General features: G+C 38.9%; 1 protein-coding gene and 4 non-coding genes across 5 annotated transcripts; 2 read left to right on the forward strand and 3 right to left on the reverse strand.

Moving 5' to 3' along the window:
• Positions 1-2,545: 2,545 nt before the first annotated feature.
• Positions 2,546-2,628, forward strand: TRNAL-CAG. Its single transcript has one exon. It is a non-coding gene; the product is annotated as a tRNA-Leu (tRNA).
• A 921-nt stretch (positions 2,629-3,549) lies between these two features.
• TRNAT-AGU lies at positions 3,550-3,623 on the reverse strand. The gene has a single exon. It is a non-coding gene; the product is annotated as a tRNA-Thr (tRNA).
• Positions 3,624-6,677: 3,054 nt separating this feature from the next.
• TRNAI-AAU lies at positions 6,678-6,751 on the forward strand. Its single transcript has one exon. It is a non-coding gene; the product is annotated as a tRNA-Ile (tRNA).
• A 307-nt stretch (positions 6,752-7,058) lies between these two features.
• On the reverse strand, positions 7,059-7,130 carry TRNAH-GUG. The gene has a single exon. It is a non-coding gene; the product is annotated as a tRNA-His (tRNA).
• A 5,561-nt stretch (positions 7,131-12,691) lies between these two features.
• CPOX (coproporphyrinogen oxidase) lies at positions 12,692-22,866 on the reverse strand. The gene is made up of 7 exons (XM_032220039.1): positions 22,286-22,866; positions 19,757-19,900; positions 19,109-19,219; positions 17,687-17,828; positions 17,158-17,376; positions 15,018-15,122; positions 12,692-13,735 (listed from the first exon to the last, which is right to left on the reverse strand). The coding sequence occupies exons 1-7, from the start codon at positions 22,767-22,769 to the stop codon at positions 13,648-13,650; spliced, it is 1,293 nt and encodes a 430-aa protein (XP_032075930.1). The 5' UTR covers positions 22,770-22,866; the 3' UTR covers positions 12,692-13,647.
• Positions 22,867-23,750: the final 884 nt, after the last annotated feature.

The raw sequence follows: 23,750 nt of genomic DNA on the forward strand, positions 1-23,750 counted from the left end.
AAAGTGCGGGACATCAGTAAAAGTAGACGGGTAGAAATAAAATTAAAATAAGTTATAAGGCAGGAGAAGGGCCTTAATGTGCCAACTATCCCCAGGGTTGCCTGCTGCTTTGTGAACCTCATGTGAGTTGGCATAGCCAAGTCTTCAAACTCTTTTGACAGGCCAGGTGAGAGGATTCCCACCTCACCTCTAGGAGGAAATATTCCACAGGGCGGGGGCAACGGCAGAGAAATCTCTCTTCATATCCTACCAAATTCTTTAGCTGATGAGGTCTGTAACACCTTCCCTGCCACCTTCCCAATAGGAAGGACTGATGCAACAGGGATAAGTGGCTAAGATGCTGAACTTGTCAATCAGAAAGGTTGGCAGTTCAGTGGTTTGAATCCCTAGTGCCATGTGACAGAATGAGCCCGTTACGTGTCCCAGCTTCTGCTAGCAGTTCAGAAGCATGTAAAAATGCAAGTAGAAAAATAGGAACCACCTTTGGTGGGAAGGTAACAGCATTCCATGCGCCTTCGGCTTTTAGTCATGCTGGCCACATGACCACGGAGACATCTTCGGACAGCGCTGGTTCTTCGGCTTTGAAACAGATATGAGCACTGCCCCCCGAGAGTTGGGACCGACTAGTAAGGGGAACCTTTACCTATCTCATGTTAGCTTTAAAGATAATAACTCACACCTTGAACTGCAACCAGAAACAAACCAGCACCCAAAGTAGCTCATGCAGCAAAGGTGTTACATGTGTCATCCTTGGGGTACCCAAGATTGCTTTGCAACCACATTCTGCACCAATTGATACTTCAGATATTCTTCAGGGTAGCCCCATGTAAAGCGCATTGCAATGGTCAGATGGAGATGGCCAGGACATAAGTGACTGACAGGTTTCCTGATCCAGGAAGACGCCTATCTGGCATACCACGCAGGTTGGCAAAAGTCCTCTTTGCCTCAACTACTGCCTGCTCCTTGAGCAGGAGTCATGATTCCAGGAGGACTGCCAGATTATGCACCTGGTCTACCTGAGTCTACGAGCCCATCCATGACAAAGATGATAAACTCCTGGATACAGAGGAGCCCACTACTCACAGCCATTCTGCCTCATCTGGGTTCAGCAGAAGACTTGTTCCCCACCCGGGCCCCCACAATGTGCCAATTTTCTGATAACATCTATTCATATGCTACAACATACGTAAAGCTACTGCACCAGAAATTGAGCTAGCCTTGTGATTTTAATGCAATAGGATTTATTATATAATGGTACTTTCATTTTACTGGTGAGTTTTTTTTTGGCTTTTGCTATAGCTCTTATGGTTCTTAGTCTTCACATTGTTTATAAATTCCATAAATAAATAAGCAATTGTGGATAGAAATGCAGAAAGATGGGCATTTCTTCAATGTTCAGGTGAGGACTGGTCATCCTGATGTTGATAAGATTTAACAATTTAACAGTGTTTTTTTCATTCAATTGTACTAGTTAATGATAGATCTACTGTAGAAGCTGTTATATACATTCCTATGACAACTCCAGTTTCGCCCCGTTTTGTCAGACATCCACAGAAAAATCAGCTGAGGGAATGCAGAATAGCTGTCCAATGTGTGGATTATCAATACTTGACAAAAGAAGTCCAGTGCAGTAATTTTGACATTTACTGAATGTCAAAGAAACCAATAGCCAGTAATCTAAAAAGCTAATATTAAGAGCTTTTCTTAATATCAGCTTTTGTGTGGTCCTTTAAATTTGCTCTTTCACTATGTATGATTCAGCTACCTTTCTTAATGCTGTGTCCTGGTGAAAAAACAAAATTAAAGCTTACTTCATGTTGTAATTGGGTACATTACATAAGTTGGATAAATTCTGAAATGCATCACTTTAAAAAATTGAGTTTGCTACATTCTAAATACAGTTCAAAATAGTTAAAATAGTTAAAATAGAGCAGTGTTTAATCTTAAAGTGTGGTCCTAGGACCAGTCGGATTTCCCAAATTATTGGCTAGCCAATGTTGAAAAGTATTACATTACTTTTAATTAGCACTCAATCAAACAATTGTGAGAAGTGAAAGTGCAGTTAATGCATCAATTTTAATTGTTCATATGATAAATATAATCCATACAAACATATCGGTTCGTCATAATTTTTAAAAATGGAAAGAGTCCTGAGATAATTTTTTAAAAAAGAAACATTGATATCCAGGAACTTTTGCATCTGTTTTAAATTATGAATTTGAGGCTGATACAGAAACAGCCACTGGTAACTTGTTTGATACTGAGATACTATATGTAACTTTACTTATCTAAAGGTAATGGCCATAGGAACATTAGCAAACTTAACTCCCATATATTCAGTTTGAAACGTGAGAAAATGTTGTGCCTGGTAATCCATTCAGCAATGGAAACATCAGAGAAATCCCTTGTCTAAAATCTAAAATATTTTGAATTAAACAGGACTGTAAAATTATGAATCTAAAACAGCCTTTTAGAATTTCGAATGTGAATGTCTCATCTGTTGTAATTCATTACTAATAATAGTTTAGGAAACATCTACACGAATGTCAGGATGGCCGAGCGGTCTAAGGCGCTGCGTTCAGGTCGCAGTCTCCCCTGGAGGCGTGGGTTCGAATCCCACTTCTGACAAAATCTCCTTTTGTTTCCTTCCGTGTTAATACATAGACTTCTTGCAAAAGAGCCCGCTGTTTTGCAAATTGGAGCGCGGTCGTTTAATTTAAAGCATATCCTAGGTTGCTCTTTAGCATATACAAACATGAAACAAGCATTCCCTCTATATCCCAAGATACGCAGGAGATACGGCGGCTTGATGTAGAGAACTGAGGCCCCCTCGCGCCGGTTTGGCATCGCTTCGTTGAGTAAAGGAGGCAGAATTCAGAGCCAAGATCAGGAGCGCTGAAAACCCGACAAATCTTTCGGAGGGCAAAGTGCACGAGCCCCAAGATTTATTTATTTATTTATTTTGCAAAGGAGTTCTTGTGAATGCGTTTGCTGGAAAACTTGCTGGCTGTTCTGGCTTCTAGGCTAGGCTCTATTCCCTTTCGCCTTGTGGTTGCTCAAAATTTCTTGAGAAGAATCTTATTCTGCAGAAGCTCAGGTGCTTCTTCAGGCGATCTGAAGTACACCAAATGCTACGACTAGGGAGGCGTGAGAAGAACCCAAACTAGGAAAAGGGACAACAGCCAAAAGATTAGATGTTTAGTTTGATTCTATTTAATTTTTAAAAACGCTGCAAATAGGTTTTCGTTTTTCGGGATTATATTAATAAACTGACTGGCAATTTAAACAATCTGATGAAAATCCAACAAATGGGAGAAATTAAATACATTGCAGTGAGTGGGTCACATATGAATATTCGGCTTTGCCTCAGATTGTTTTTTGGATTTTTCACCTGATTCTTTTATTGGGCTTCAGCTCATTCTTTCTGAATAAAAATACTTTGCCCTAAAGTGCAAAAGCATGTTCTGTGTGACGCAGAATGCGTATGACAATAGATACAGTCCAGGAGTTCAAAACTAAAGCCTCATTTCACCCTGAGAGATACATCATAGGCACCGCTGGGAGTCGAACCCAGGATCTCCTGTTTACTAGACAGGCGCTTTAACCAGCTAAGCCACGGCGCCCAAACTTGACCACCAATTTTTCCAGAGGACTCTCCAAAGAATAAAATCATTTTAATCTTTTTTTAAATAATAGGTGAATAAATTACTTCGGAAAAACCTATGTAGCCTCGAGGGGCAAGTCTATCTTTTTTTCCATATTTTGGTCAGATAAACCTAACCACAATGCTATCACAAACTGATTTCAAACAGATTTTGTCTTTACAGTTGTCAGTTTAAAAAAAAAACCTAGAGCACTGCTTTTTTCTTATCATTTTGTCATATATTAAACAAAAAAGATTATGAACTGATTTTGCTAAATTCTTGTGTTTTCTTTAAGTACACTGAATCTTGCTAACACACTTCTCTGCAAATATAATGTTGGTGGCATTACCCTTGTTAAACAACATACAATATAAAACTCTCTTTACAGTTGTTTTTGGCTTTAAGGAGTGCCAAAGGAAAGAAAAAATACAATATTGTTCAAAGCACAAATAGTAAGTTTAGATACTGCCACTTTACACCTCATTTTGAGGTAAGACTGCTACAAAAAAGCTCTAAGTTGCTCATAAGGAGACCAGGAACAACCGACCGCAAAACTAGACAAAAAAACACACATAAAGTTATTGAATATTCATGAAGCCCATGCTAATGACCTCCGTTAGTATGAATTGGTTCAGCACCTTTTGACGGTCAGCAACAGCCTCCTCCGTCTTGATTGGTTAGGACGCGGAGGAGGCTGTTGCCGGCAGATTGTGAGTTCTCATTGGTCCAGGAGCTTGACAGCTGTTGCTGCCCAAGTCCTGGACTCCCATTGGCTGTTGTATTAGTATATATAGTTTGGCGCGCTCCGGGTTGCCTTGAATCGCTGTCATACTTACTTGTGTTAATAAATAGAGTTATCGTTCACCCTGTGGTCGCGTCCCTCCTTTCAGTCTTCAAAAAAAGTAAAACTATGTTTTTTCAATGTTTTAACTAATTTTACTTCAGAGACAGCTGTTGTCCTAATATCCTGCCCTCAGTTCTATTCGGTTGCCCTTTTCAGCCCCTACAGCAGAGTTTCTCAATCCTTAAAATCTGTTTTAGGGAATTCTAGGATTTCATGAGTTAAAAAAGGGATGTTTTAACTACTATATTGGCCTCAATTGTGATTTAGAATAGTTAACTGGACATCTTATTTTCTTGAACAGGTTTATCAAATCCATTAGAGTGGCATACACACCAGTGGTGGGTTGCAAATATCGGTTCGGGTGTGCTCCCATGCATGCTCGCATGCGCGCACAACACTTCTGCGCATGCCTCCCGCCGCCCCTACTACAGGTTTGGCTGAACTGAGCCGAACTGAGAGCAACCCACCACTGATGCATACATATATAATAGAATATCTGTCATATTTTATATTGTCTTTATCACCAATCAGAATTCATAAGGCACACCTAGTGCATTTTGTTTGGCCTACACAGTTTGTATATTGCACTTTACTTGCTGCAGACTCAGCCAGCAATTCATGGTTAATAAAATTATGGTCAGAAATGGAAAGATATTTCAGTATAAACAGAAACTCGGTATTTCAGCTTCTGCAAGTTAGGGCAGAACTGGGAACATCTCCAAAATCCAGACAAAATTATTCTGACAATTAAAATATTTAACTATTGGCTGAAGAGCCTATGAATGATCGCCTAAACTAGATTACCTAAACTATGCTTTGAAGAATAAACTTTCAACTAATCCTCTTGCATATTTGAGCTGTCTGTACTCTAAACACCATTCTACAATATGGATTTTCTTTTCAGCTTCCAGTTCAAACATGAAATTGTGAAAGAGCATGAACATGTTTTTTTTCTTTGTGGTGACTCCCTTCTTTTGAAATATCATCCTTGCAGAACTTATACTGGCCCCCACGTCAACACTCTTCCGTAATGCCCTCAAACCAATGGGCCTGGGGAACCCAGAGTGGGATGGAGCCCACATGTCCATTTAAATGAGGTCTGAGGAAAGCACAAATGTAACATTTAAGATGTTAATGAGGGGAAAAGGTCAAAAGATTGTTTGGAGTTCAAGAGAGACAAATGTACCAATTAGTTCTAACAAGTTTTGTCTCATCAAAAGACAAACTCCATAATCCTCTCCTGACCTGGAGAAAAAACATGTTTTTATTTTTTCAGTTTAGCAATGTTAGAAGCTATGAATCAGTCTATACCGCAATAGGATACATTCCAGTCTGCAATGATTTGATCACTTAAAAGAGAGGAAACAATAATCAAACTATAAAATAACTCAGTTAGGAAGTACAATACTACAAAGTCCATCTTGTGCAGCTCTCACTTCGCAGAAATATTATCTATCTATCTATCTATCTAGATAGATAGATATAGATATAGATATAGATATAGATATAGATATAGATATAGATATAGATATAGATATAGATATAGATATAGATATAGATATAGATATAGATATAGATATAGATATAGATATAGATATAGATATAGATATAGATATATAGAGATAGAGATAGAGATAGAGATAGAGATAGAGATAGAGATAGATAGATAGATAGATAGATAGATAGATAGATATAGATATATGTAGTGTTTCAGCTGTTGATATCTTTACAGACTGTAAACTCTACTCAGTGGCCAGGAACAATTGCTTAAAATCTAAGAAATCGTGAGATCCACAGACTAAATTATACTGCTTGCAGAGAATGAACTTGGATTACTAAAAGAGCCGTACCTTTCACACCAAAGATCCAAAAAAGAATGAACCATTTAAACTCAGTTTGATTACAGGGTTGAAGATATATTGTGACAATTGTGTGTGCGTGTGTGCGTTGGTATGGTCAAATAATTAATTTAAAAAACTGCTTGAATTAAAAACTTTTAGTTTTCCTTCACAGTGAAAATATTTCTATGAATTCTAGTTTGGAGAAGCTCTTGAACATATTTAAGTAAAACGTTTGCCTTCATAATGAAAAATAGCTGTGTTAAATAGTAATCTGAAGACATTTAAAACGATTTCATTTTAGAATTGATTTTCTGAACGAGAGAAAACTTGCAACCTGATTTCACATCGGGCCGGTTAGCTCAGTTGGTTAGAGCGTGGTGCTAATAACGCCAAGGTCGCGGGTTCGATCCCCGTACGGGCCAAACCTTTTCTGTTTCTTGGCAGGAAAAAACATTTTTTTCCCGCATTTTCTCACGTTATTCAGTTTGCTGTCCAGTACATCATTTAAGTTTTTGCAGAGATTTCAAATAGCCCTTTGTATCAGATTCATAATGTACAGCATTTTGAATCCCCTATCCTGCCTATTTAACAGTGGGGAAAAAACTCACGTTTTGTTCCACCGAAGAAGAAATCATTACAGAAAAGTTCGAAGTTACTTTTAACATTGCTCTATCCTATTTATTAAATGGGACATTAATTTAGAAAGCCGAGAAAAATTAAAGAAGGAACTGCCGTGACTCGGATTCGAACCGAGGTTGCTGCGGCCACAACGCAGAGTACTAACCACTATACGATCACGGCGCGCCACTGGAGAACCGATGGACGAGCTTGGTAAAGTGATATATAGCAGACTTTCTGAAACAACTACTAACAATGGAACTGAGGTCTATTTGTTATCTCTCCTTTCCGAAATACTTTCTCTGGAACTTTAAAAGTCTCTTGCTTTATTTTTGGTTTTGGTTTTTAACCAGCAGAATAAAAGAGGGGGAAAAAAAGGAAGTTAACCAGCAAAGAGGAGCACAGGAGAGAGAACCAGCTGGCAAGATTCGGTTTTTTCTTCCCAAGTGCTGAGCCTTGAGCAACCCGAGGCCGGGGGAGCGAGCGCGGCTTTTTAAATCGAGCAACCGACCAGCTTTCTTCTGCCACAAAGTTTTAAGTCAGAGGTCTTCAGTTTGAACTTTAAGACTTGTGAACTTCAACATAGCTGGCTGGAGAATTCTGGGAGTCGAAGTCCACAAGTCTTAAAGTTGCCAAGTTTGGGGTTGTAAACAAATGGATTAGGAATACGTGGTTCCGATGAAATGGATTTAACACGGAGCGTGTCTCCCCCTCTGCTTCTTGGATACAGTGGGATATGTATAAACTGTCCCGTTCTTTGCAGACTTCGCACTAGCAAGATATCCTCAAGCCAACATTTTAATAGACTAGAATAACAGAGTTGGAAGGGACCTTGGAGGTCTTCTAGTCCAACCCCCTGCCTAGACAGGAAACCCTACACCACTTCAGACAAATGGATATCCAACATCTTAAAAGACTTCCAGTGTTGCAGCATTGACAACTTCTGGAAGCAAGTTGTTCCACTGATTAATTGTTCTAACTATCAGGAAGTTTCTCCTTAGTTGTAAATTGCTTCTCTCCTTGATTAGTTTCCACCCATTGCTTCTTGTTCTATACTCAGGTGCTCTGGAGAATAGTTTGACTCCCTCTTCTTTGTGGCAACCCCTGAGATATTGGAACACTGCTATCATGCCTCCCTGAAGTCTTCTTTTCATTAAACTGGATATACTCAATTCCAGCAACCGTTCTTCATATGTTTTAGCCCCCAGTCTCCTAATCATCTTTGTTACTCTTCTCTGCACTCTTTCTAGAGTCTCAACATCTTTTTTACATCTTGGCGACCAAAACTGGATGCAGTATTCCAAATGTGGCCTTACCAAGGCATTATAAAGTGGTATTAACACTTCACATGATCTTGATTCTATTCCTCTGTTTGTGCAGCCTAGAACTGTGTTGACTTTTTTGGCAGCTGCTGCACACTGCTGGCTCATATTTAAATGGTTGTCCACCAGGTTGTCCAATGGGTTGGAGGATTTGGGGAAAGCGCCGAAACTGAATTCCTGATGCTTTATGTGGGTTTTATCGTGCCCCAAATTTTATATGTTATACGTGGCGATCTCTAAGAATGGGCTTCTTAGACTTGAGATACTGTATTGCCCTTGAAATGACACATGATTATGGGTTGCTCTCCATGGATAAAACAAAGCATTTATTTGGGGCTGGGAGTACTCATAGGTCTAAAATTGACTATAATTCTCAAAGCAACATACCAAATTTGGAAGACATCACATTAAGTTCACAACAGCCCAAAGTCTGAAAAGACCCAAGTAGTCATTTTAGTTTGATTCTGCTGGGGACTTTTGACTTTAATTGAAATGAAGCTTATTGGAGAATCTTGGAACAATCATTGTTTCTGATTCCTAGATCAGATCTACTTCCCTAGATCGAATTTAATGTTATAGGATAAAACAAGGGAAGAACCCTGTTGAATTTTCATGGATGGACATGAGGGATAGAAGGTTGCAACTGTGAGAAGAACTATGTTAGCCAAAGAAAAGAAAAGAAAAGAAAACAAAGAAAGAAAGAAAGAAAGAAATAGGAAAGAAAAAGGAAAGAAAAAGGAAAGAAAAAGGAAAGAAAAAGGAAAGAAAATTATCAACCAAACTGCACAAACACCTCCTGGCCATCAAGAGACATGATGACCCTCTATTCCTCATGGCTGTCCACGAAGACTCAAAAGGACACAAATTCGATCAAACCGGGACTATAGTTGTAACCCAGGCAAAGTCAAGGAGATAAAGTTTAGTTTAGTTTATTGTCATTGCACGCAGCCCAGCCGATCAAATCAACTGGAAACCAGACCATGACAACATCAGAAAAAATCTGAACACCACCAGCACTAATGACATCACACAGATTGTACTTAAAACCAAGGACTATGACAGCCAATCACACAGCCTAAAATCAGACCAGGACTCAGAAAGGTATTTAAAGGCCAGGGCTTCCCCCATACAAGCACAATCCAAAGTGCACTGAAGATGTCTCCTTGAATGGGGACGAAATGTTTGCAACCAAATCGCCAAGCTTAGAAGTTAAGCCAACAACATAACTATTAACCGGAGCTACTAATATACAAAGACATTTCATCAGTAAAGGAAATAAAACAGCCCAGTTGTCTTTTGAAAAAACACCTTTGAGCTACCTTCCCTGCCTTTAACAAGGAAACCAAGGCTATGTTTTATTTGTATGAGTTGTGGTTTTGACTTCTGGGAAACATTCCAAATTAATCTCTGGCTTCACTGGTATCATAAAAAATTATACAGAGATGCAGAGATGTTATTAACTTCTTTTTTTATTTCCTTTGTCTTAATATATTTTAGACTGTGTTTGTTAAAAATCTATACCGTTTACGGGCTTTGGGAAGTCGGGGGGGGGGAAGGGAGGTGGGGTGTTGGGGGGGACGGGGGGGATACATAGTATGTGTTAGATTTTAAGGTAACGTGACTGCACTTGTATACTGTTGCTCTTTAATTCCACTGTAAAAATAGGACAAGCTGAATATATTAATAGATTGTAGAAATACACCGAAGGGAGGAGTAGAGGGATAGAAGAAAGAGGGGTAGAGAGGGTGGGAGAGAGGACTGGAGGGAGGGGGGGAAGGAAGGGAGGGAGTGTATCGGGAGAGAGGAGTGGTAGTGGGGGAGGGGAAGTAGGGTAGAGGGGAATGATGGAGGGAAGATGGAAAGTTGGAGGGGGCGAAAGAAAGGGTGTATGGAGGGTCGAAGAGGTACATTGGGTTTTTATTTTGGGGGGTACTGCTGATAAGAGGAATGGCTGGGTTTATTGTTTAATGTTATATGGCCCCGGTTATGCACAGTATATATGTGACTGTACGAAAATGAAAATGGAAAATAAAAACACATTTACATCAGAAAGGTATTTAAAGGCCAGGGCTTCCCCCATACTAACACAATCCAAAGTGCACTGAAGATGTCTCCTTGAATGGGGACGAAATGTTTGCAACCAAATCGCCAAGCTCAGAAGTTAAGCCAACAACATAACTATTAACCGGAGCTACTAATATACAAAGACATTTCATCAGTAAAGGAAATAAAACAGTCCAGTTGTCTTTTGAAAAAACACCTTTGAGCTACCTTCCCTGCCTTTAACAAGGAAACCAAGGCTAATGTTTTATTTGTATGAGTTGTGGTTTTGACTTCTGGGAAACATTCCAAATTAATCTCTGGCTTCACTGGAATCGTAAAAAATTATACTCAGATTTTTAAATAGAAGCCTGTCTCCAGCCTCAGTGTTTTGGCTGGCTGGGAGACTGTCAAGTTTACTGATGGCGAGAAATAGGAACAAGGCAAGGTAAAGGCTTTGGATTATCAGAGCACTATCTTCTTTATCCGTAATGTCAGGTAAATCCCAATACCATGTAGAGTGCAGTTTCTAAAAACATCTTCAGATCAATGGTACAAACCTAATGGTTATCACAACAGCTGATTTTGGGGCATCCCTGTTTACTTCCCATTCTTTGTGTTTTGTCAATTCTTCCTGAGTGAGAGGTCTGAAAACCTTTAGATGCTTGCAGATATTTGGGTCCCAAGCAGTGGTGGGTTGCAGGTGGTACACCCCGGTATGGGCGTAACGGAGCCAGCCCGGAGTACCGGATACCGTTCCGGTACAGTACTCTGGTGGGCCCACCTGAGCTCCTTACCTGTTTTAAGGCTTCTGTGCTTCCGCACACGCACATGGCGAGTACAGCACCTGCACAACACTTCGCGGAGCAGCTGGAGCATCATGAAGGTGCTAAGACGCATATGCGCACTGTGTGCATGCACAGTGTGCATCCATGAGGATGTACTGGTTGGAATGGGATTTGAAACCTATCACTGGTCCCAAGTAATTGAATTTATTAATGGTGTGACGTGTAACTGAAGCTAAGATTTTGTTTACACAACAGTTAACATATTTAAACTTAGCTTCTTATTTGATTATAATGCTGAACTAGTTACAGAATCCCTTAAGCTAGAGGAGCCATTTAGCCATTTAGCTCCATGTGAGGTGTAGAAATACACATAAGAATATTTCCAGCAGGAGAGATTATTCAGTCCAGCCACTATTTGAAAGCACCTAACAAGGGGCAGCACACTATCCTCCTATAATTGATTCATCTCCCAAACTGATATTATAGTTAGAATTTTTTTCAACTTTTATGCGGCATCAGTCATTCTTTATTTTATGGTCTGAAGTCTAGAGTGATAAAGAGTTAAATTTCTCAACATAAACTGAAATACTTTGTCAGAAATGTTTGCACTACAATGCTTGAAATAAAAATGTTACACAAATGTGTTTGTAGATCCAAATCTTTTATTCAGTTTTGGTTTTACAATACAGAAAAAATGAAGATCCCATAATCAAAAATAATATATCAACAATATATTGTGACAGTACAGAAAACATTTTCAATTTTGCAAAATTCTGACATAAAATTAAAAGCAAAAATTGAGAAAATCCTTATCTTTTTTCAAAATTGAAAAACAATTTTTAAAATGTTGCTTCAAATCAGAGGTCTAAAATTTTAAAAGTAATCATGTTAATGCTTCCTGCATATTTATTAACAGTACTCTTTATTAATAGCACAGAACAAGATGCTGGAACAATCATATCAAACTAAAGGAACATCTGATCAAAAATAATATTTGTAGCTCAGATTTGAACTGGGGCTCCCTGGTTCTCTCTGAGCTAGATGGTTTTCTTTTGGACATTTCGTTACCAAACTAGATAACATCATCTAGTTTAAAGATGCACACAAATAATGAAGAAATAGTATGAAAAAGTTGTTTTTCACTTTTATTATTCTTTGCCAATATTCAAAACACAAAGTTGAACTTAAGTTTAAACACAGTGGTTTAGAGTCCAAGGTATCTTTCAGAAGCAGGAACATCTTCACTTCCTCATTCTAATGCAGCCCATTATCTCCTTAGAAGCAGACCTGGGTGAACCCAGGAGGCTTGCTAAGAAGTAATCTGGTTACTCCAGCTGTGATGTGAGTTTTACATTTCTCTAAACCATTGTTAATATATATCAGTTTGCAATTCCATCCAGTACTCCTGCAAACTCTTTTTATTGACTTGTTTTCAAAAAAATATTAATGGGATTAGCTGGGAATTTAAGTCTCTGTTGACAGAAATGTAAAAGGTTGGCCAAAATTAAGCATCAGATACCTTTATTCCTCAGAAGCTTGTTTCTGTCCTTCCCGTTACTTAATTCTTAAAACTTTAATTTGGACTATTCCAGTACATAGTTTACTGAAGGAAACACTTCTCTCTGACTGTCTCAGCAAAGGTCCTATGTTTGTGCACATACATGCAGATACTTTCTGTAGAATTGATTATTAGTTTGGTATAGGACTGTTACCTTCTCCCAAACATGTTTGCTGAGAAACATATTTCAAAAGAGTACATGAGAAAAATATTGGTAACCTGAGGTACAATATCGCCTTATACTCATCCAGAAATTAAGTTCCAATGTGTTCAACTATTCAAACATTATGGATGTACACTTTTATGAACCAACATCAAAATTACCTACAGAAATGTAATTTGTTTCATTGAAAACTCTGTACCAGGTGCTGTACAAATGCAAAACCAGGAGTTTGGGACCCTGATAAAAGGCTGGGCTGCATTTCATCTGCAGTCAAGAACTGTGCTACTAAGATAATTTATCCACTTGTAGCTGATAGTAGCCAATACAGACTCTTTCTTTTTTTTGCAATTTAACAGATGAGGACAAGTCAAATGGACTAGCATTTCAGATTAAATTACAAAAATCATTCTACTGGAAAGTAATTGGCAAGAAGTCAGAAATACTGCAGGCAATGGAAGGCTGAACTGAGTCTGTCAACAATTGTTTCTTTTGTGAAAAGTAAGAAAGTGTGTCAAGTCCCTGAAAGAGGGACATGTAGTCTACACCTCAGTAACTTGCAGCACTTCACTACCCTCTGTTATTCAGTGCATTTCCTCTTGCCTTACTAGATCTTTACAGTTACACTAATACAAATGACCAAGAATCAACAAAGGAGCAATAGGTGGGTTCTAAGAGAACATTCACAGGGGATAGAATCTAATATTATTCCTAAGGCATGAGGCGAGAGAATAGATAAACATTCATTAACTGCCAGGCGGTGACAGGTGGATTTGGGAGTGGGCAGCAGAACAAGTCCTTTCTTCATGGCTGAACATGGCCAGCTTTCTATTCACTGTGCCCAGTCTTTGGGATGGCGCAAAACTTCTAGGATTTCTGCTTCCTTGGAATTCTCTGGTGGTGAATGCATATACTCCCATCTGAAGAGTGGATATGTGCAAAACAGCTGTTAGTGCTTTTCTCCCCATACATTATTTACAATGTCAGAGTTTAAAGTCCAAAGTGTGTGTGGGTCTGTGTGTGTGCGTCTGTGTGTGTGTGTATGTATATGCATATGTCTATTTCATACTTATTTTACTGTGAATTTACCTGTTAAACACTGTAAAGTTTACCCAATAAAAATCTATATTGCAGAGGAAAGGATTTGTTTTCTATTATTTTCCCTAAAATACCAACAATTTCAAAAACAATCTGCAGGTGAGCTTGAAGAAAAGGGAAAACAGGCTATGCAGGTAAGACAGAAATGGGAAATTTCCAGAATGTCCTATTTTCATTTATGTCTCTTGAATATTCTCCAACTTGGCCACAACATATTTCACTGCCTTCTGTTATTCAGAAATAATTGCAGCTTCTCTTAGAACCAGTAATTACATTACTCACTGGAAAAAAGTGAATTTGGATAAGGCATGCTGAATACAAAAATTCCCACCTGGTGGTCTCTCTCTCCCTTTCTTTTTCAATTTAATGCCCATTTTAGTTGTTTCCCATTGTTGCTTTCATCTCCTTTTCTCTCTGGTCTTGCCACACAGTGACTTATTTATTTATAAGACTTATATGGCTGCCTGTCAAATAATGACTTTAGGCAGCTTACAACAGTTCATGAAAACTTGCCTAAAAAGAAAAGTAACTTCCTCTCCCCAGCCAAGGTAAAGGTAAAGATTTCCCTCGCACATATGTGCTAGTCGTTCCTGACTCTAGGGGGCAGTGCTCATCTCCATTTCAAAGCTGAAGAGACATGCTGTCCAAAGACATCTCCGTGGTCATGTGGCTGGCATGACTAAACACCGAAGGCTCATGGATCACTGTTACCTTCCCACCAAAGATGGTCCCTATTTTTCTACTTGCATTTTTATATTCTTTCAAACTGCTAGGTTGGCAGAAGCTGGGACAAGTAATGGGAGCTCACTCTGGTACGCGGCGCTAGGGATTCAAACTACTGAACTGCTGACCTTTCTGCTGCCAAACTGCCGACAAGCTCAGCGTTTTAGCTACTGAGCCACTGTGTCCCTCTCCCCAGCCAAACAGACACTTAATTCAATCCCCATCCTAGTCCAATACTTGGGAGAAGAATCTGGTCTTCATGGCCCTTCAGAAGGCCACATCAAGAGAATGGCTTTACGCCTACTGCAATTATAACCCATTTGTTTTTTTATCATTAAACTATCCCACAAACCTGTTTTTCTATTTCAGTTATGATCTTACCTGGCAGTGAGTGGCAGAGACATAAGAATACTTTCAATTCTTGACCCTGGTGTTGCAAGGCCAAACTTTGTGCCTCTATCATACACAAGATTGAATTCCACGTACCTGTTGGAAACAAAAACATCAAAGGCATTCCTCTAGTATCTTAAATGGCATTCGCTTTTTCTGTTTTGCTAACCACTGAGAAAGGCAAAGGTGTATGCAATTTAATTACTGATCCTACCTAGCTTTTACTCTGGCTTTCAACATTTCACAAAACATTATTTACCTAATTCCAATAGTTTTCAGAGACAACTATTAAAACACTCATAAAAAGTCTTGAGCTGAATGCTCAATTGTTCAGGTTTCCATGACTGCACAGACTCACGAAACACAGATTAATGAACTGCCACCATAAAGAGTAGTTTTAGAAATTATCTGTTTTTTTCATTCAGATCCTTGGATAACAAAGAGAGGCAGCATTGAAACTTAATAGTAGCATTTGTATAGCAATAATGGCTCAAACAGCACCTTTCTAAAAGTATGGGGAATGTATTATTCTATTTACACAAAGTAAATTATCCATCTTTTGCCATTTACACAATACTGGAAAGAGGAAAAGGAGATGAGGGGAATATTGTTTTGTCTCATCTGTAGAAAGTCCTTATTAGCTTATTGCTGATATTTCCATTTTTTTAAAAAAAATCTTCATTTGTCTTCTTCACTGGAACAAATATTAAATCTATTATTTAATAAGCTGTTTGAACTATAACACAATTTTCTATAATACTTATTGATCCTTTCACCCCACTGCATATATTTCTAATAAAATTATAAAATATTTTTTTATCATCATACATGGTCAAGAGGAATTAATTATATGGAAGAAATATGTTTGGTGGAAAGACTGGATAAAATGTTAATAGCATAAAAATACATCAGAATTATTATAATTTTTTTAAAAACTATAATGGTTTCCCAAAAATTAGACAGGGTCTTTTCTTTTGAAACCCCCTCCCCCGAAATAAGTGTTCGGTCTTATTTTCGGGGAGGTCTTATTATTTTTTGAGGTGCAAGAGGCGGCGAGCGGGGTCACCTCATGGCTGCTGCTCATGGTGTTGCATTATTTTGGGGGAAGGCTTATTTTAGCACATGTGCTCAAAAGCCCAATTGGGCTTACTATCTGGGGAGATCTTATTTTCTGAGAAATCGTAGAAAGGGCCAGTGGAGAAGATACTGAAATCACAACTGACATCTTCATATATGGCAAAAATTGGTGTCTGATATAAAGATCAGAATCAGCAACTTAAAATTTGGGAAGAAGATGGTAGAAATAGAGATAGTAAGATACTGCATTTTATTTGTACAATTTTGACCTATGAAATTTCCTATAAAATTAGTTTCTGTTTTATTGTTATATCTATGGTTAGCCATAGAAAGACTTAAGTATGACATGATATAGCATCTGTTTCATAAAATGAAAGGTGGGTGGCAGTTACTTCATTTCAAAAACCTCATTCTTATCTTTCAGACCAGCCATAAGAATTGACAGTGGGTGGAGGTGGGGCTACAGCAGTTAGATGCCACATGGTTTATCATAAGACACAAAAGATCCCATTTTACAAAAAATAAAGCTCAAAACAGAAAAATAGAATTCTACTCCATCTAAATAAAATTGGAAAATCAACAATTCTTATATCATAAGACCTTAAGTTTGGAATTAGTGAATAGTTCCAACACTCAAATGAAATAAAGCTATTTGGGAACAGCAGAAATCTTAAAATATGCTGTTGAGTGGAGTAAACCAACCACACATATTTTGACAGCATTTAAAGTTTTCAAACTTTTTCCAAAATCATATTAATGTGTTACTGATTAATTGTATTAATGTGCTAGTGCTTAATTTCAAAATGTTCTATAATATTTAGCCTTGGAAATAAAAGATGGGAGGCAAGAGCAGTTATTAGATCTGGCCATAGTAGTATTAACTTTTAATAGTAAAGCCATAGTAATAGAAACTCTGGATGTTAAAGTTCAAGAAATTTCAAGACACTAAGCCAGAAAAACATGGGCTAAAGAAAGAGCCAAAACGTTTGGATTAGTGGTTCCAAAGGGTGTACCAATCTTCTATCCTGATACTCAAAAAGCCTCTCTTACTCACCTCCCTCTACGGATCTGCTGCCATAATTTTTCTTTTGGTGAGAACTTGTCCTGTGAGTGTTTCTTCACAATGGGAATATAACAAGGCACAATAGCTTTGGTGCAACTCTGCACAAACTGAAAAACTTCTTCCTTTGAAGGTGAGTCCAAATCATCAAAGAAGATGCCTCCTATTCCCCGCCGTTCTCCACGGTGCTTGATGTAAAAATATTCATCACACCTGTTAACCCCAATAGTGCCGGTTAAAAGGATAATATAGGCCACAGAAGAGTGAAAAGACTGAGTCAAAACACAAGAAAACAACCTAGCAGAACGGCTTTATTTGAAAAGTAAACACACAATATTATTAAACAGAAAATATTGCAATATATTCTAAAACTGTTTTAAAACAGAAAGACCTTTAATCACTTTCCTGGATAGAAAGAAGAGAGGATTATTAATTTCAAGAGCTAAACATACGTTTAGTTTCATCAGTTTCAAGAATGATAGCAACCATTTAGAAAAAATTCTGGCATGAAATTCCTACGTACCATTTCTTGAACTTAGGATATAGCTCAGGATTGTGCTGGTCACAGGCGTCCTTTAGAGTTTTATGAAAATGAATAGCATCTTCTTCATTCAAGTAAGTTGGTGTAAGGTCTGTTCCACCACCAAACCACCATTGTTTAGTACCTAAGAGAACAGAAAAAGACCATCATTTCTTTTTGTTACTTTTTTTTGTAGATACTCTTGTAATAGATGAATCATCATGTCCACTTATTTACAACTCATCTCTAATGCAGAAAAATGGCTACTGTGATCTTAAGGACTTAATTTAAGAGACTCATTGCATAGTTACTTAATGTATTATATTTCCGGATATCATACAAAGTCAAATAAGTACAGCATGCATAAAAAAAGCAAGTTACTACTTCTGGTTCTTGGACACACAATTTATCTCTCTACAAAAAAAGTATTTGCATAAAATAAGACCTTAGTTGTGAAATCTTGTGCTCAACAACTACTTCCTTATTTTTTTTTAATAGGACTAGCCTTTGTGGAATTTGTGAACAGGTAAATATGGCACTAATGGCTGTGGTAATGTCTTTGGACATTGCTGGCTCAATGGGCCTTGAAACAGAGATGAGCACTACCCCCTACAGTCGCCAATGACTATAAGCAGAGTAAAATCCGCAGGAACCCCACTTTTTTATGGTTGAATCATAAAGCTTCTCTTGTCTGTTTCTACTATTACCAACATGTCAGGAGTCTCTCAGACTCTCATCTAAAATGGTAATGGCAGCATCAAGCTGCAAGGTCAGCTTTCTTTGAGCATGCATGCAATGTCACAGAACACAGAAGAGGGCTCACATACTCAACTTCTTCCTTGCATAGTTTTATATAATTCTGGATCAAGGTATGGTGATACAGCATGGGTTGCACAGGTAAACCCACCAGTGGCTGGCCAGGTTAGGTGGTCTTAATAGAATGGACCTTATAAATTCATTTTAGTTTGGCTTCTATTCCAGTGCCCTGGAGTCCCAAAGTTGACTTTTAGCTGCAGTGAACCTTCTCCCCAACTTCTTCATAAGTATTACAAATAGGGCTGAACAGTGTGGCAAGACTCTGTAAAGGAGGGGCACAGGAAGCCAGATGTGGGGGAGAGATAGAACAGAGAAGTTGCAGAAAACTGTTGGTACGAAATCAGCTTTCCTGTTTTTGATACTTTTGTATGAATATCTGCTTTTGTATTTTTCCAAGATGTACTTCCCTGTTCTGAACAGGGGCTTTTACGTTTTGTATGAATACGCCTCTTTAAACGCCCTCTGATTGACAAAGTTTGATTAAAGGTATAAAATCACTGCCCTGGGCGTAGCATCCAATAAACCTGTTTCTCTCACTTTCGTGGTCTCAAGTCCTGCTCTTTCGTAAGTAGATTACTAACCACAATCTGCTGCAACAATGGCACTTACCATCTTCCTCTTCAATTTCAAAGTATCTGTAATTGAAGTGTATAGTGGGAATGTAAGGATTCTTTGGATGAATGACAGAACTCACTCCCATAGCACAAAAGGGCAATTTTCCTAAATAGCAATGAAAAAAGAATGCCTTAGTCAACAGTGAAAACGTTAAGTCCAGAGAGACTGTGAATCAAGCAGCATGTAAATATAATAATAACTATTATGCATAATAAAACAACAACTGAAAAACAAAACAAAATTGTAAGCTTTCTAAATCTCCTCTCAACTCTGCATTTTACATTCCAGAAGCATCTCTGGATCTGCAATCTCTAAGACAAAAGACACAATTTAAGTTTTTGAAAGAAAAAAGTAAATATGTCTTGCTGTTCAGAATACATAGAGTCTGTAAAAGATCTGAGAAAACTTCATATATTTGTGTCAAAATTTTGCAATGGTCCTCATTAACCAGGAGAAATCACATTGAATTCAGCGAGGTTGTCTTTGATATTAGTACACAAATAACTATTTACATTCAAAGAATACTTGTATAGTGGACTTGTGCCTAGCCTCTATGGGCAGCTGGATGATGGATTAGATTCACTTTTTGTTTAACCCAAAAGTTGTTAGATTGTTTAGCAGATTTCATGTATGAAGCCTTACCACTTTTGGTTTTCAGAGATTTTCCCCTGCTTCTCATCTGCTGAGCTGCTTCTTCAGAAAGATGTCCAAAAACAACTGAAACATTGACGCCAGCCTTCTCAAAGATTTCGCCATCCTGAAGGACACAGCTGATGCCTCCACCACCTGTTAAATAAAGCAGCAAGGAATTATTTCAACAGCTAACTGATTTACGAACTTTAGAATACTTTTCCTATTATGGATCTGTTCATATAGCTATCTATGATCCTTTATTTTTGAATGCAGATCGTTCCACAGCATATTATTTGCCAAAAGTAGCAATTGGATTACAAGAGACCCAAAGGATAGCAATAGCAATAGCAATAGCAATAGCAATAGCAGTAGACTTATATACCGCTTCATAGGCCTTTCAGGCCTCTCTAAGCGGTTTACAGAGAGTCAGCATATTGCCCCCAACAATCTGGGTCCTCATTTTACCCACCTCGGAAGGATGGAAGGCTGAGTCAACCCTGAGCCGGTGAGATTTGAACCGCTGACCTGCTGATCTAGCAGTAGCCTGCAGTGCTGCATTTAACCACTGCGCCACCTTGGCTCTTAGATCAAGTTGTTTTGCTATGGCCTCCCAGCAATTAATTTTAAGAGGATACTAGGATGTGTGTGTAATTCAAGTGAGAACTGATGAAGGTAAAACTGATGGATTGGCAGCCTCCGTGACAAGATCTGGTTTATTTGTTCAGAACCAACGAAAGCTTTTTTCTTTGCTTCGTTTGGGGGAAAAGGAAGCATAGTTGAAGATTTCACTGCCACAATGCCAAAATAATAAAAGTAGAGGTCAGGCATATTCTATTCCGCTCTTTTCCTAGCAGCATAGCAGCTGAAGCATAAGACAAGTTCAAAGGGCCAATTGTTTATAAGCAAATATATTTTATTTAGCAATAACACTGTATGAGCTGATACCCTGAGACAGACATTTCTTTTTTGCAATAAAGCAGTCCTTGCTTATATATAGAAAAATGTACTTTTCACTCAAAGTCTACCAGTGTCACTTTCTTCTAGTTATTGTCTCTTGGCAATATTTCAGAAGTAGTTTGCAACTGTCTCCTTCCTAGGGCCAAGAGAGAATGTGTAGCCCAAGACCACCAAGTGGATTTCTTTCTAATGGTCTTCTGGTTTATAGGCTGATACCTTAACCACTACACCAAACTGGCTCACTAAAGCTGTATATTAAAAGATATGAAATTATGCTTAGTAAAAAATACTAGACATAAATTTTGTTGATACTATTTAAATGTCCTTCAGTAATATCTAAGCAATATCAGTTGGGTTTCCTGAAATATGACATATCACTGATTCCTTTATTCATCTGTAAACATGGCAGGGTAATAATATAGCTTTTGCCTTTACATGGCAGATAAAAGAGGGTAGAGGCAATCAATAGCACACAAACGAAGTATTACTGTGGTATTTCATAACAAAAGCAGGTCTTTATAGCAAATTTTGTATTACAGATACAAGGACACACAAATCCATAAAGAGTCAGCGTGATATAGTAGTTGAGGGGATGGACCTCAACCTGGGAGATCTAGGTTCAAATACACCTTCTCTGGGTGATTTTGAACCAGTGTATCTTTCCAGCCCAGCCTACCTCTCAGGTTGTGGAGAAAAATTAGAGAAAGGAGTTTTGCTTAGAGCTCCAAAGAAGGCAGCGCAAGAATCTGACAAATTATTTACATCAATCTAGATTTAATCACTTCATATAGATTAAAGAAAGGATGTTAGGCTCTATAGGATAGACCATGTAGTTTTCTTAGTAACAATACCAATTTCTGGTAGCACCTTTTCCAATTAAAAAAGTATTGAAAGGCATACATTATCATGAGCTGCACCTCATCCATGCCTTTTAAATTAAATTTATTAGTTGTAAAGGTGTTACCAGAATCTTCCTGGTTGTTGATTTTTTTTTTGGGGGGGGGATCATAAACCAACATGGTTCTCCACCTACAAAATACATAAATGTTTTGCTTCTATCTTCTTGCAAGGCTTTAAAAATATTTAGACTTGAGGTTACCTAGTTACCTCTTATGGAAGTATTAACTAAGACCACTCTCTATGGCTAAGGTAGGGTTCCCACTACCCACCTGGCAACACATATTTTGTATTCCTGAAGATCCTTGAAGCAGCTTTTGCTATGCTCCAAGTCCTTAGCCCCTTTCACATCTATCTCTTGGGCATGCAGAATCTTGGACACTTCCATATTGCTTTGTCTGCTTGTTTTTACAATGAAATAAAAAGAAGTCTCTAAATAACTGAGACCTTTGAGGTGTTTATTACAATCTGGGAACATGCTAAAGGGAAAATAAGAAGGCTCCTCTACTCTAGTCAATGAAACTTGTGAGGAAGTGAAGAGGCCAGTTTTTAGATCTAGCCAAATTAAGTCCCACGCTGGCAGGCAGGGGCAATTATTCCGAATTAGTTCCAACCTGCAGAGGTGCCAGCCAGCGTCCCCCGAGAAAGGAACGCGTCCCCACTCTACCCCGGAATTCGGGTCACCTTCCTTCCTTTCCCAGCGGTCCACGGTGAAAGCGGCGCCGCGGTCGACCTGGGCCAGCGCCTTGCACACCTGGCTCTGCGCCTCCATGATGAGCAACTCCATGCGACTTCGCATGTCTCCCCGCCGGTCGCGCAGCTCTCGCAGTCCGCTCACCGGAGGAGCCATGAAGCTCTCGCACAGCCTCGCCAGATCCTCCTCCTCCTCCTTTCCCCACGGCTTTTCCGGTTGTATTTGCTGCTGCTGCCGCCGAGGCTGCTCCTTCATCTCCGCCCGCCGTACCAGTCCCAGCCCGGCCAGCACCGCTGTGGCTCCTGCAGTCCAGGCGAACGCTGATCGCTGCCACCGACCATCACCCCGACGGGAAGAGCCGCCCGGCGGCGATTCCAAGGAGCCCGAACCGAATATCCTGGAGCAGCGCGGGCCGGACCGGAGACTGAAACCCCGGGCGCCCAGAGGGCGAACCCCGCGCAGCAGAAAAGACATGACAGCGGGGGCCCAGTTCCTTCAGCTGCCGTTCAGATCGGCGCCAAACCAGGAAAGTGCGCTGCCTACGCCCCTTCGTCTCTGCGAGCCCGGAAGAGGTGGGGAATGCAGAGCAATACCTCGTGGAGAGGGAGTGTCGTTTCACTGGCAATCATGACCCTCTCTAACATTGCATTTAAACTACAACTCCCAGCAGCACCCTTGAAGCAAGAAAGCGCTTCGTTTTTTACATAAGTCCTGGCCAAATGTTTTGAGAATGATACAAAGATAAGGTGACCAGATTTTCAGATTGGTAAAGAGGAACACCTGTGATCCGGGGGGGGGGGGGCTTGATTAAAATTTTTATAGTATAGTATAGTATTGTAATATTTTTTTATTTCAACATAACTACAATTTACAAATATAAATTGTAACTGAAAATGGTCGCTAAATGTGAAAAATGGTCATCAGTCACTTTTTTCAATGCCATTGTAACTTTGGTCACTATACCACCTTTCTTGCCACAGTTCTTAAGTGAATAACTGCAGCTGATAAGTTAGTAACATAAGTGAATCTGGTTTCCCCATTTGACTTTGTCAAAAGGTCACAAAAGGCAATTACATGACCCCAGGACACTGAAACCATCATAAATACGAATCTGTTGCCAAACATCAAAATTTTGATCGCGTGACCATGAGGATGCTGCAACGGTCACTAAGTGTGAAAATGGTTGCTAAGTGTGAAAAATGGTCATCAGTCACTTTTTTCAATGCCATTGTAACTTTGGTCACTATACCACCTTTCTTGCCACAGTTCTTAAGTGAATAACTGCAGCTGATAAGTTAGTAACATAAGTGAATCTGGTATTTTGTATTTTGGATAGAATCTTTTTTTAAATAGTCTAAGACAATTTAAAAAAAAGAATCCACACAGAATAAATAGAAGTAAAACATTTCAAAGTATTGTGCATAGAATTTTTAAAAATGGTTTCACTTCAATTTA

Source organism: Thamnophis elegans, chromosome 6, assembly GCF_009769535.1.
Source record: "Thamnophis elegans isolate rThaEle1 chromosome 6, rThaEle1.pri, whole genome shotgun sequence".
In the NCBI taxonomy this organism is placed as follows: Eukaryota; Metazoa; Chordata; class Lepidosauria; order Squamata; family Colubridae; genus Thamnophis; species Thamnophis elegans.

What these genes read in the sequence shown, in the direction of transcription:
- CPOX (XM_032220039.1), bottom strand. Translation starts at nt 22,769, where the DNA reads ATGTCTTTTCTGCTGCGCGGGGTTCGCCCTCTGGGCGCCCGGGGTTTC. An exon ending in ATCTCTGAAAACCAAAAGTG is followed by an intron (nt 19,220 to 19,756) that starts GTAAGGCTTCAT and finishes ATTGCTATTTAG; the next exon opens with GAAAATTGCCCTTTTGTGCT. An exon ending in TGAAATTGAAGAGGAAGATG is followed by an intron (nt 17,829 to 19,108) that starts GTAAGTGCCATT and finishes CTGTTCTCTTAG; the next exon opens with GTACTAAACAATGGTGGTTT.